General features: G+C 37.3%; 1 protein-coding gene across 2 annotated transcripts in view; it reads right to left on the bottom strand.

The window, feature by feature from the left end:
- Nucleotides 1-13664, bottom strand: part of SH3YL1 (SH3 and SYLF domain containing 1) — a 59708-nt gene that overhangs the window by 22340 nt on the left and 23704 nt on the right. For both annotated transcript variants that reach the window (XM_072634331.1, XM_072634332.1), the window contains exon 4: nucleotides 6885-6949. In XM_072634331.1, the coding sequence (XP_072490432.1) occupies nucleotides 6885-6949 (65 nt within the window). The remainder of the gene's footprint in view (nucleotides 1-6884; nucleotides 6950-13664) is intronic.

Genomic DNA, 13664 nt, shown 5'->3' with positions numbered 1-13664 from the left:
AAAGTATATTCCTCTATTTCTTTTGCTTTCCCAGTTTTGATAGTATATCAGGTGCAATATGGTGCATAATAGGTTCTATAATTATTTTTATTTCACCTGATTTTGTTCTGATTTCACCTTTTTCTTTTTTTGTTTGCTTTTTTTTGCCCCTTTATTTTTAATTAGCTACAGGTTTATCTATTTTTTCATCTTCACAAAAAGACAACTTTTAGTTTTATTTATAATTTCTATAGTTTTTTGTTTCCATTTTATCTATTCCTCCTCTAATTGTTAATATCTCATATTTGTGCTTATTTTAGATTTATTTGAGTTTTTTTGCTTATTTTTTTAATTTCACAGTCATTTTAGCAGGCTAGAACCTTAATCACTAAAGGTGGCACATTACCAAGATAGAGATGCACAGAAGTGCAGAGATGTTCCAAAAGGGAGCAGAGACTGAGTAGCCCCACAAAAAAGCATATCTTAGTGTTGGATGAAAATCAGTCCAGCTTTATATAAATGTATACTCAATTAGCCAATCCATTCTTCCTATTCTCCCAGTCTGTCTTTCCTGCTCTGGTCTTACTTTCCTGCTAGGTTGCCCCCATTATTTGTCTTCTCCATTCTTTTTCACAAACTGCTGAACACTGTTGGAGAAAGTCACATAATTATACCAAGTGGGGACAATTCAAATCAATTTCGTGTAACTCAACTGAGTCCTCACTGTTGCATGACAATAATTTTATTATTTTCTAATTTATCATATTCTTACCTAACAGTTATTATAGACCTCCGTTTTCCTTAAGCTCTTTAATACCACTCCTACACTCAAGATCTTTCTCTTAGCAGATGGCTCCCTCTCATATTTTCCTGAGAAAATCGGTTATCCTCATTAGCTCTTTCATCTTCCCCACTCTACAGGTGAAAAACTCTACATTTTTGTCTTCTTTGCTCCAGTTTCATATCAGGAAAGTAGTCTCCTTGCTGACACTAACCTATTCATTTAATATTAAAAAAATAAAAATACTAAATAGTAATTGTTTCTCTTTTACCCAGGAACCCTGAGGGTCTTCTCTCAGTTTTTTGGTTTTTTTTTTTTTATTAAAGGGGCCATCCCTTGAATAACTACTTAAAGAAGTCTATTCATTGAATGCTGTAAGACCTTAGCCTGAAAGGGCCAGGGTCTCACATTGCATCCTGGGCCATCTTCAGTTATTCTGATGAATATCAGGCTTGATAGTCTGGAGAAGAAGGTGAAGCTGGTGACCTCACACAGCCCTCCCTCTCTCAAATCAAAGTCAATTGCAAGTCATGTCATCATCTTGATGGCATTGTCCTCTTTGAGAAGAAAGGACAAACACAACAACAACAATAACAACCTATTCATTTCCCTAATCCCATCACCTCTGCCCTTCTCTGGAAGACTGGCCCATTTTGATCATTCATGTTTTCTTCTTTCTTTGTCTCTTCAGTGCCTCTTTGCCTCCCAACTTATTGACTCTCCTTCTTATCTATAAAAAAATGATGTTTTCCTCCATCCAGAATCACAGAAATTGATAATCAGAAAAGTCCTCAGCAACCATCTGTGGTAGCAAGCAAAGTATGATCTTTTGCTGTTTTTGTTTTAGTATAATCAAGTGCCTCTGATCGAATCCTGCCTTTATCAACCAAGAGTCTTTACTAGGAGTAAATATTCAAACGGAATATCTGTGCCCAACCTGTGGTGGAGCATTCCAAGCTCGTATTGGTTTGATCAGACATCGGACATACTGAAATTTCACTTTACAATGGTGATGTCATTTTGGTCCTCTTCAAAGACAAAGGACAACAACCAACTAACTAGGAGTAAAGTATGGAAACGAGTTTCTTTAACTAGAAATAGGATATGTATTTGTATTGTTAATTATTTTAATGCGTTTAAAGATGAATGGGCCTGCCCATTAAGGGGAGTTAGATTAAGGGAAGATTCATGCCTTTTGTTAATAAGGCACTTGTTCTCAAGGGTTGGGATGCCCTCTGGCTCTAAAAAGAAGTATAAATACTCTGAGTTGAGGTTTTACTTTGGGGCTTACTGACTGGAAGTGTTTGTTTGGCTAGATGAGACTCTGGGAAGCCGCCAAAGAGTCCCCCTCCCCAGCTTTGAAAACCCAGATGTTGGTGCTTCCCTCTCTGGTAACTATGGTCAGACAGTTAGACCTATCTGTTGATTTGTGATATATGTATTGATTATAGACAGACAGTTGAAAGCCATGTCTGTTGATCTTTGATTTTTCTGTATTTTCTCTGAAGTTCAGGGTACTGACTTTTTCCCCCTGAACTCTGTGAATGATATTGTGCTTGATTAAAGGAGATTGTTAACCCCTCAAAAGTTGCCTTTCCTTTTAGAAAATCAGATCAAATATCCTGTGATAGAAGGCGTATGCTGTGCTGCTTACTGTTATACCATCAAGGCTAGGGCATTCTTTAAAAAAGAAAAACCAACACAAAACTAAAATTATTGATTTGATTTTATGATACTCAAAGTTATCAAATTTCATCTCTTCCTTCCATTACCAAAATTGTAGAGTCACCTATATTCACTAACTCTGATTCCTTAATTCTCAACCAGTGCAATCTGGCTTCAAATCCTGCCACTTTTCTGAAATCACTCTCAATAGTTACCAAAGATCATCTAACTTTTAAATAAAATCCCAGTCTTCACCTTAGCCTCTTCTCTGCAAGTTTTGGTATGGTTGCTCTTCTTAGATGGACTCTCTTCCCTTGGCCTATGGAACAACAGTCTCTCCTTTTGCTTTGTTTTGTTTTGCTTAAATATTCTGAGTATATTTCTTTTTGGGGGGGCAGGATAATCATTCACTTCATGTCTCTCTACCTGATTATTCCATGAAAACCTGAACCTCAACATTCCTACAACTGAATCTTCCTAAGAATACTTTCTTAGAATATACCTGTCTTCCAAACTTCCTATTTATATTGAAGACACAACCAAGCACTCATGTTCATAATTTGAGATTTTATCTTTTACTCTTCCCTCACCTTCCTTCCTATATAAATCAGTTGCTAAATCCCACTAATCCTACCTCTACAGCATCTCTTGCATTCACTCCCTTTGTTCGACTCCCAAGGCCATTTTCTCCTCTATTCCCCATTCTCTGATCAGTTTGTATAACCATTCATCTAGGTCATTGGGTGTGGCCTTTTGACTGAGTCCAAGTTTTTCAGAACAACTCCTTTTATTAAGGGGTGGGGCACCTGTGGCCTTTCAGGCCACACAGTCTTCAAATTGCTCTACCAGCTTCCAATCAACTTTCCACACACCTTGACAAAATAGTTCCTCAAATACAGGTTTGACCATGGTATTCTCCTCAAGATTCTTCAGTGGCTCTATATTATCTTTAGGATAATATACAAGTTCCTTAGCTCAACAATTAAGACTAATTAACCCACAATCTGGTTCAATTTTACCTTCCCAGGTTTATTTCATTCCTTAAATGCTCTATTTATTACCCAATGAGATTTTTAGTATTCCTTTAACTCAGCATGTCATCTTCCACCTTTTGTGCATTTGCTAAGTCTATCTCCAATGCCCTGAATGCATTGTTTATTTCAGACTTAAGTTAAGCAGCTCCAATTGTATATAGTGACACACTTACTAGAACACCATAAGGAAAGTGTGTTTGTGTGGAATCCTGGAAACTGATAAGACTAGGTTGTCTTGATGATGAAGCCCAGGGATTTGGGTCTGAACCAGACTAGGAAGGCCCACTCTGGCCAATTGCTATCAGGTGCAGTCAGAAAACTCAAATTATTTTAGACAATGCCCACTCCTCATGATCCTTGGAGAGAAGTGTTAAGTCTGGAGATTCTTCTGTAGTTAAAAAACCCCACAATTTTTTATCTCCTCAGGGCTACCCTCAGTCTTCCAAATAGTGACCCCAAAACTCAGAAGACTCCATAACAACTTCAGCCTAGTTTAAATCCTAAAGTAGGGCACAAATTTGGAATCACCTGGGTATCAGACATAATAAGTTCCACATACAGATAAGAAACCTTACTACTTTTGGGAGATGAAATTAGGTAAAATATGGGTATTGTGTGGGGAGAAGAAGGACTGACTTGGTATTTGGTATTTATTTGATCTAGTTTCTTATCTTTACTCTACCAGGAAGCAGTTGCGTATAACATTGGGCAAGAAACTTCAACTCTGTGCCTGTGTTCTTGCTGATAAAATAAGAGGGTTGGGTTAGGTGCTATCTAAAGACTAAAGACACCACATTTAGCACTATGTAAGTGGTCTTTTTAAATACTCCTTTCCTGAATGCTTCCTTTCCATGACCTAAAGTAGCACCAGGACTCTGGACGAGAGAGGGAATCAGTTGGAAGATAGTTTCATTCAATATAAAAGCTCTTCAAACCCTTTAGGACTTTACTACCATGTCTGGGTTTCAATCTACAGCTCAAAAAATATTACAGTCCTGCTAAAATACTAAATAATCCCTCCTCCATAGTTTGAAAAGTTACCATATCACTTAATTTCATAAATTAGACTTGCATCCACAATGAACAGCAAGTTCTGCTTGGTATTGCCAATTAATTCTAGTAATAGACTAGCAGAGTTGGTATTATTTGGCTCAATTCAAAAAATATTTACTAAATACCTATTGTATTCAAGACTCAGTGCCAGGTGCCAAGGTGAACATAACCAGAAAAACACATGGTCTCTGACCTAAAAAGTCTTAATCTAATGAACTATACATTTAAAAATAAAATATCTAAGATTCACAGTTCCTAGCCTAGCATCTATCCACATGGTCATAAAATGTTTGGTAATGAAGGTATCCTTAAATCACTTCGCTGAATAAAATGTTAAGGTTTATTTGTAATCTAACATAAAGATTAAATTTTATGAAGTTACTACTAAAATATGTCAAAATATGACAAAGATAAGCTATAGTTAATCTTATGTATTACATAATTAATCACTAGTACAATGCATGGCATATAGTAGATACTTAATAAATGCTCGCTGATTGATCAGTTATTGAATCATGACCCAAAATAAGGCTCAAATTTTAATCTACACATTGACATGGAGGTAACGCATTTTGGGAATAGTAATTGGGTGGCCTGTGTGAATTCTGGGAGGAATTAAGAGAGCATGCTGAAATTGGGTCTAATTTATCTGTAATATAAATATTTTATATAAAATAGCAAAGGAGAGTGATATGAAATACATCCAGAAAGGTAGGTTGGAACAAGATTGTGAGCCATAAAAATTTTTGAGCATGGAAATGACATTATGATGTGAAGTCCTGGTACATGATGGTTCAGACATGCCAGTATAAAAACAATAACAAAACCATATGAAAATCTAAGGACAAATGCTAAGGGACTATCTGCTGAAAAGAAACTGACCACAGGAGGGCAATATTTTCAACAATCTTTAGCTTACAATAATACAAAAAAGTTCATTTGAGACAAAAGAAGGCAGAAGATTTTTTTAGTGTACTTCTTTGACTTCCGGTTTCTGCCGTGACAGCAAGTGAAAGGAATCCCAGTAAGAAAGATGAAAGTTAGTGAAATTACTTCCTTTAATAAGGCTGAGAGAATTTAAAACTATGGCAACAGAGAAGCCTCACAAATGGATAGCTTAGGAATAAACTGACTGAAACTTGAGAAGAAAATGCAGATTTGTAATTTGAAAATGGTAAGTATTAGGAGCCTAGGCTGACCAGTCATTTAGACAATAAGAGGGGAACAGATGACAGATTAATATCATGCATAAGATGTACTATGTGTAGATCCTGATGTAATTGATCTTAGCAGACAAGAACATTTTAGAAAAAATAATTCCTGGTCCAGATGTTCAGGCCAAAAGCCCATCAGAGGCATAGCTATGGAATGGAAACACCTTGAGGTCAAAAATTCATTTATCAAAAGAGTACATAAATCTTGACCTACCTCTGTATCAGAAATTGTAATAATTCCCCATGCTAAGAAGGCCTATTAATCATATTTTAAGATTCTTTCTGTGTAATGGTACTCCTGGCTGGAGTTATAAACCCTAACAAATGGAACCAACTAATGAATAAAGCGATGATGTCTTCTGGTAAACAAACCATCCATACTCTCCTGTATGTGACAGGGAAACTTAACAGCCCACTGATAATGAAAATAGCTCACATTTTTAGAGTATTTTATAGCCTACAAAGGGCTTTCCTCACAATAACTTTTTGAGGTAGGTAGCACAAATACTATTTTCCCCATTTAAGCCATAAGGACACAGAGATTATGTTCCCTGTGATCACATGCATTAATGAAAAGACCTGTATCTCAAACACAGGTCTTATGAGAAGGGCAGTACTCAACCATCACATTACAAACAAATTGAAACAAATATAGATTATTAAGCATAGTCTGTAGGAGGCTGAACTGATCATTTAAAAAAGATTTAGAATGGGGAGGACCTTAGAGATGGTACAGTTCAACTCCCTACATTTTACAAATGAGGGAACTGAGAATATTAAGAGATTAAGTCCCAATGTCACACAAATATTATGAAGCCAATATGGGATTGAAACATAGGTTCTCTGACCCCAAATCTAATGTTCTTCCCACATATAACATGTGCTGTAAAACTATGGGAATCAGCAGAATAACTTTTAACATTTTTTTGTATGTCCTAAAAAAATTTTGTCTTATTGAAGGGAGTTTAAGGAGGGAAGAAATGAAAAAGTTCAAGTAAAAAAAAATAGAAGTGATACACTAACAATGTAAACATTTCTGAAAGTCTTCATAGGTGTCAGTGGTAAGAAAACAAAGAGAGGTTTCTAATATTTGGCAGTTACATTTCACATACTTTTCAAGTTTATGGCAAATATAAAATAAAGCCTTAATATACAAACCTCGATCCCAATTTCAAATCCACCACCAAGCCCAGCTATTCCAATGGCAGAAGGTGCAGACCACTCTTAAGAAGGGAACAGAAGGGGAAAAAAAAATTAGGCACAGTTTTAATTCTAGCTTAAAAACTACCAATCTCAAGCAGAATCTATTTTCCATTAATTCATATGAAGAACTTAGAAAGAAATAGAAATATAAGAAAATACAGATTTGATATTTGAAAGCAGTGATGATGAGACTGTAAAAACCAGCCACTTAGACTGCAATCGAATAAGAAATGCACATGAACACAATACATCAAGTTTCTGTGTGGATCTTGGTCCGAATCAGTTGAGGGGGTCTTCAGAAGGACTAGCAATAGTTCACATTAGCTCACTTATTTCTAGCACTTCACAATTTATTTTTCCTGACCACATTCCTGTGAGGCCAAAAATCACTCCCATTTTACTGATGAACAAATGACTCAGCCCTAGGCCACAGGCCTAGTAATTAGCAGAGCCAGGATACAAACCCAAAATCTTTGACTCCAAATCTGGCTCTTCTAACTACATTGTGCTGCCTCCAAAAAGTATGCCTTCAGTCACGACTTTTGCATAACAGAGATATGAAAACGTCAGATTTTAGTCTTAAGAAAGCAAAATATGTTCATAGATTATATTCTTGGTAAGAGATGTAACACAGACAGAACAACATGTAGAAAGGTATGCACATATTTTCTGAGGATGATAAATATTCAGGTAGTTTTAAGGTATATTACAAGAAGTATCCTTGTTGTGAAAAGTTGAACATAATCATTTTGTTAACCAAGAGGGTTACATATTTGGGGATATGTTTGGCATTTTTCTGACTTACAAACACATGGGGAGGCTGGGTGGCACAGTGGAAAGAGTATGGGATTAGGAGTCAGGTCTAATTTTGAAGTAGATCTGATTACCTATCAGTTTGTGGGCAAGTCACTTAACCTACTCTGGTCTCAATTTCCTCATTTGTAAAATGTTGGAGTTAGACTAAATGACACCTAACACTTCCATCAACCACAAATATAGCAAACTGTAGTACTAAGAACACAAGTGATTTTTTAGCAAAAATTATACTTGCTGGAAAGGTTAACAATTCTTTAATTTTTTCAACCCTGTTTTCCCTTGGCACTCCATGCCGTAGAGAGTAAGGCAATGTTCACAAACTTTCAGAACTGACAGATTTTTGTTATATTTTGTAATAGAAAAAATGCCTGCTGTTAAAAAATGTTTTTCTTCTTTATTTTTTTTCCTCTTTTGTGTTAGGGAGTGATCCAATATAGGGACCAGGCTCTGACCTGTAGGGGTACTATCAGGACACAAATGAAACTATCCAGCCATAACCCTCATGACTCAATTGTATCTCATTTTGAACTATTTTCAAACAACCCCCTTGTGACTTTAAGGGACAGCTGGACTGTTGCTTAGATTGGGATGAAGGGAGGGGTTTTAGGTTTTCCAAACCAGGAGACAGGTCCCTCCTGGGATTCTCAGAGAAACTCCAGAGTTCTTATTGCTCTTTAACCTTCCAACTGCAACCAGCCTGACAATTGAGGGTCAGCCAGAGTGGGGCAGAAGGCCTTGGGAACAGACAACTCACAGATTTTCAGACAAATGCTCTGAGTCTTATTTCACTGAATACTTTTCTTTGAGCATTTCTCTATTTAGGTTGGTTTCGCTGCTGAGATATATATTGAAGAAGATCTGGGAGAGAAATATGTCTTTTTCTGGAACAGTATAATTCAGAGACAGGCAGGTTGTTCTAGTCCTTAATGGGTTGATTTTTTAATCCATTGTAAATATATACATATATGGCTATAAAGCACCAAAAAGCACCAAAAGGAGGCTACTGCTGCTGCAAGTACCTTGGCTTTTTCTTCTTCCTTTCCATTTCCAGTGTCTTAGATATCATGGCTCTGTGGGCTCTGAGGTAATGAGATTTTCAGTCATATGGATGAGGATAGTTGATTGAAGTCAAACTCATAAGGCTCAAAGAATATGCCATTGTTGGTAGGCACTAGAATTGATTCTCTTTTATGGCCAGTTTTAAAAAAAAATGTAACCCAGTACTTCTTAGGTGATTATGGATTGGTAGAAAGAATGATTATTTAACACTGTGTGCCTGCATGTAGGGCAGATTTGGCACAAGTTTGGAAGAATGACTCTGGCTTATTCTTTTGAAAGAGGACACACACATATCCAGATCCCCTTCAGGTCAAGAAGAAATGAAAAACAGAACAGACTTTGGAAGACAGAACATGAAAAGGAACCAGTGCCTCAACTTTTCCCTGATTTCCAGCTTGCTTCTCTGAAAACTTTAAGAAATTCCCCTTTAGGTGAGATCAGAAACTTTTTCTAAGGTGACCTGAGCTATAAATTTTTCTCCTGGTAATGACATATAGTAATTTCTTCAGTCATTCTCCAATTGACTGCAAACTAAGGAATTATACTTTGTCACTCAAAAAAAGCTTATTATATTTTTATACATATGGGTATTTTTCCTCTTCTTTTGATTTCTTGGGGGTACAAGTGTAGTAGTGGTATTGCTGAGTCAAAGGGGGGGGGGGTTCTATTTTGGTAGCATAGTTCTAAATTATTTTCCAGAATCACTTTTAACAGTTTATAACTCTAAGAATAATCAATTAATGTGCCTGTTTTCTTTAAGCTCCTCCAACATTTTTCATTTTCATTTTTTCTCATCTTTCTAATCTTATGGGTGTGCAGTAGAACTTCAGAGTTTCTGTAAATGACATTCTCTAGTTACTAGTGATTTGGTTCATATTTTTCATGAGCTTGTTGATAGAGGAGAAGATGAAGAAAAGAAAAATAGGATGGGAAGAGGAAGAGGAAGGGGAAAAGGAAGAGGAAGGGAGGTATCTCTTTTTGAGGTAATGATTAATAGTTCTCATTTACTCACCACAACCTTGAGATATAATGCAGGTGTCACTCTAATTCAAGTGTCACTTCATCATCCTTCATAACAATCACTATATATGTTCCTTCTAGATTATGGCCAAGATAGCTACTTGAAATGAAGGCAGCAGCCACATACTTACATCAGGAAAATCCTGAAATATGCAGCAGATTGAATAACGACCAAGAAAACCAGTGACAACTACAGTGACTTCTTGCATGCCAGAACTACACAAGCTGTCGTCCACAAGCCCAAGTAGAACAGAAAAGTCTTCAAAGCAAATCCAGGAGCGGAACAAGGTAGCTCCCAGCATCACCACAGATGTGCCAGGAACACATGTTGCCTAAAAGAATACTTGCTCCAGAGGAAGCGAGAGCAGAGAATTACTTCAGCAAAATCCCAGGATATTCAGAAAGTCTTTGGATGATCAGAAAGTCTCAGTGCAGTGTGTGGACCTTTGGAAGCCCCTACAAATAGCAACAGTTAGCCACTAGTGCAGTGCACTACAGCAGCTCAGATTGAGACACCCAAAGCCTAGGGATTTTGAGTTCCCTAATACTATGCCCTGAGATGCCAGAGAAGTCCCCGAGGATCCAGCACAATGAACCCCCAAAATCCTGGGGGAACCTAACTCTGCTATATGGTTAGCATAGAAACCAAGGTGACCCAGAAGGAATCCAAAAGTATATCACAGAGTAGACCTTGGAAAAGCTCACATTCAGGAATTAAAGCTGGAGAGATGAATAAATCAAAGAAAACAATAGCCAATATAAAAAGTTTTAGACTCTAGACCCTCCAAAGAAAGAGAGTAACTCCTTAACAACTGCAAATAGATACTCAAAGGAAAAAAAAATGGATTTTCCATGATGACTACATGAATATGTAGAAAAATATGAACAAAACATTTTAAAAATGAAATAAAAGCTCTGAAGAAAAGAATGAAAGTACAATAAACAGATAAGAAAACAAAGTGGTAAATCTTAAACTAGAAATGGACTCCCTAAAAGCAAGAAAAGACCAAAAAGAAATTAGTTCATGAATCAAGAAGAAATATTAAAAGAGAACCAAAAAACTTTTTTAAAGAAGAAAATATATTTAACATGAAAAACAGCTAACTAGGAAAATAGTTAAAGAAGAGAAAGGTTTAAGAATCATTGGGTGTTTTGAAAAGTAGTTTAAAAGAAAAATCCTAGAAACTACATCTTAAGAAATCATAAATGAAATCTACTCTATCAGACCAAGATGGCAAGTGAAGGTTAAAAAAAAAATTCCCCTTATCAATTATTGAAAAGGAACCCTAAAAGAAAAGTTTTAGGAATGTCACATCCAAAATCTAAAACTACCAAGTAATGAATGCATCCAGAAAGAAGCAGTTTAAGCATGAAGGAACCAAGTGTAACAGCAAGCAAAGTAGGATTTTTTTCTGCTGTTCTGGATTGAATTTTAGTCAATCAAATGCCTTTGATTGAGTCTTGCCTTTGATTGAGTCAATCAAAGATCTTTGATTGGAAACAGTATATATATTGTACTGCTTGGAGAGAGAGTACAGCAGTCAGAAGCAAAGCTGAGATAGAGAAGTATGCGTGAGCAGGTTAGGGGAGCTTGCTTATGGGAAGGCCTAACAGAAAGAATGTTTGTGATGCTAGGGAGCCCTGTGTTAATTCCTCAGACATAAACCTTGTCTGTTGATCTGGGTTAATTTCTCAGACAGAAGCCTTGTCAATTGGTCTTTATAAGTGAATTGAGATGATGGCACTCGTAATGTATATAAATACTGTTATAGCCCTGTTAAGCTTTGTTTTCCTAGAAACAGAAGCTGCAGGCAGGAGCCCCTGAAGTCTGCTATCAGGCAGAAACAGGAAGAGTTTGGAGTGAATAGTCCCTGTGAGCTGAGACAAGGAACAGGGGTAGAGAGCTACCTGTGTGTGAACTCAGGCAAGAGCTGAGAGTGGTTGGTCCACCATGGGGTTTGGAAGTCAACTTCAAGTCAAGATGAGAGAAGACTTTACTTGGACACTGTGTATTGATTAAGGGGATTGTTCTTACAGTTACCCAGGGGTGGATGGTGTGGTATTTTGTGCCACCCCTGCTAGGGAAGACCCTAGTCTGGGACCCCCTGACTTTGGGGGTACAATCATATATGCTATGCATCATATAACTTACCGAGTGTTATGAGATACATATATATATATATATATATATACATATATATTAGATGATACATTTTACTTAAGAATATTGCTATGAATGTTATGCTTTACTGAAAAATAATGTTTAGTTTATTGCTGAATAGAGTTTATTATACTATGTGATTAGACCCTTAAAACTATTCACAGCAGCAGTCCTCAGGTGTGCTGCCTTGATGGGCTTTATACCAAATCAGGATTAGTCAAGACAGGAGAGCTTCTACCATAAAGGAGAAAGCTTGGAATACAATGGCATACAATCAAGAAAAACCTCATCTTCCAAGCTGAGTATAATCCTACATAAAGAAAAAAAATAGATCTTTATTTGAATAATGACTTGCAAGCATTTCTGATGAAAAGACCAGAGCTGAATACAAACTTTGAAATACAAACATAAACCAAACAAAATCTAGGAACGTAAGCAATTTTGAAAGTAAAGCTGAGGAATTGGAAAGACCTTTATGACAATGTAGTGCTAATATTCTAACAGGGAAGAAAAACCAAGTGTCCTTTCACAACCTTAGTGCCCTCAATTGTACTGATAACTTAAGTAAAACAGAGATCCTACATGTGGATAGGTTCTGTTTTGAGGATTTTGAGGAAGAAAATAGAAGCAAAGATAAAAGCAACACAGTGACATAGAAAGGAGGTGGAATCTGCTATTTCTCTTAACTGAGATACATAAGAGGAAGAATATACATAGAAGAAGGGTGTGGGGGAAAGTAGACACCAGATAAATCTCATTCTTATCTAAAATGAAAAAGGGGAGGAAGGTTGAAGACAGAGTTTTGTGCCGAACTACATAAAATTCAACAAGTAAAAAAGCACAGATGGAACAGTTTAGAAGGAGGATAATACTGTAGAGGGAATCATCACAAGCAAAACAAACTTACTGATATCAAAGGGGGGTCTAGAAGAGAGAAAAAGAAAGGCAAGGAACTAGAACTTAAGAAGATGTCTCAGATTTATTCCCTGGGAATGGCTGAAGAAATTGTCATATGTGAATGTAACAGAATATCTGTTGGGGGTGGAAGCTCAATTCCATGTGGACAGTCTTGGGCGGGTAAAGGTGGGAACTTCTAAATCTTAGAGTTCTCATGAGGCCCCCCAGATAACAGCAGGGAATCGAGGAGTGAGACCGAGCTATCTCGTGTATTTCCGCCTCTTCCCGTGAGAAACGTGATGGGAGGAGCATCCCCCTCGAGACTGTCCCGGATCTGGGCACACCTATTGTTATCTAACAGGCACGGTATTCAGATGCAAACTACGCGGCCAGAGAGCTTAATTGGGATCAGGAAAGCCTGAAAGCGCTCTTAGCGTGGGAGGGGCGCGGACAGGACAGAAGGCTCCGTTTTTTCCTCTCTTCGCTCTCCCCTCCCCCTCTCTCCCCACTTACACTTCTGCTTCTGATCTCTTATTATAAGATCTTTGCCTCCTTGGGAGATTCCTCGCTCCCTCCTAAGGAAGAATTCCCCCTGCACTTGTAACCAGGACCCTGAATAAAAGCTTAACCCTTGTTCGACTCCGGAAAGTCTCTTCTCTCATACGTGTATCTGGTTTGGCCAACCGAAGACCTGCGATAGAGGTAAGGTAAGACTCGGGTAGCCCTCAGGCCTCTAGGCCTGGCAAATATCATTTTGCCATAAGAAATTATGAAACAGATAA

This window comes from Notamacropus eugenii, chromosome 1, assembly GCF_028372415.1.
Source record: "Notamacropus eugenii isolate mMacEug1 chromosome 1, mMacEug1.pri_v2, whole genome shotgun sequence".
Lineage (NCBI taxonomy): Eukaryota > Metazoa > Chordata > Mammalia > Diprotodontia > Macropodidae > Notamacropus > Notamacropus eugenii.
The sequence above is the reverse complement of the archived record's forward strand: the minus strand, read 5'-3'. Positions and strand labels throughout refer to the sequence as shown.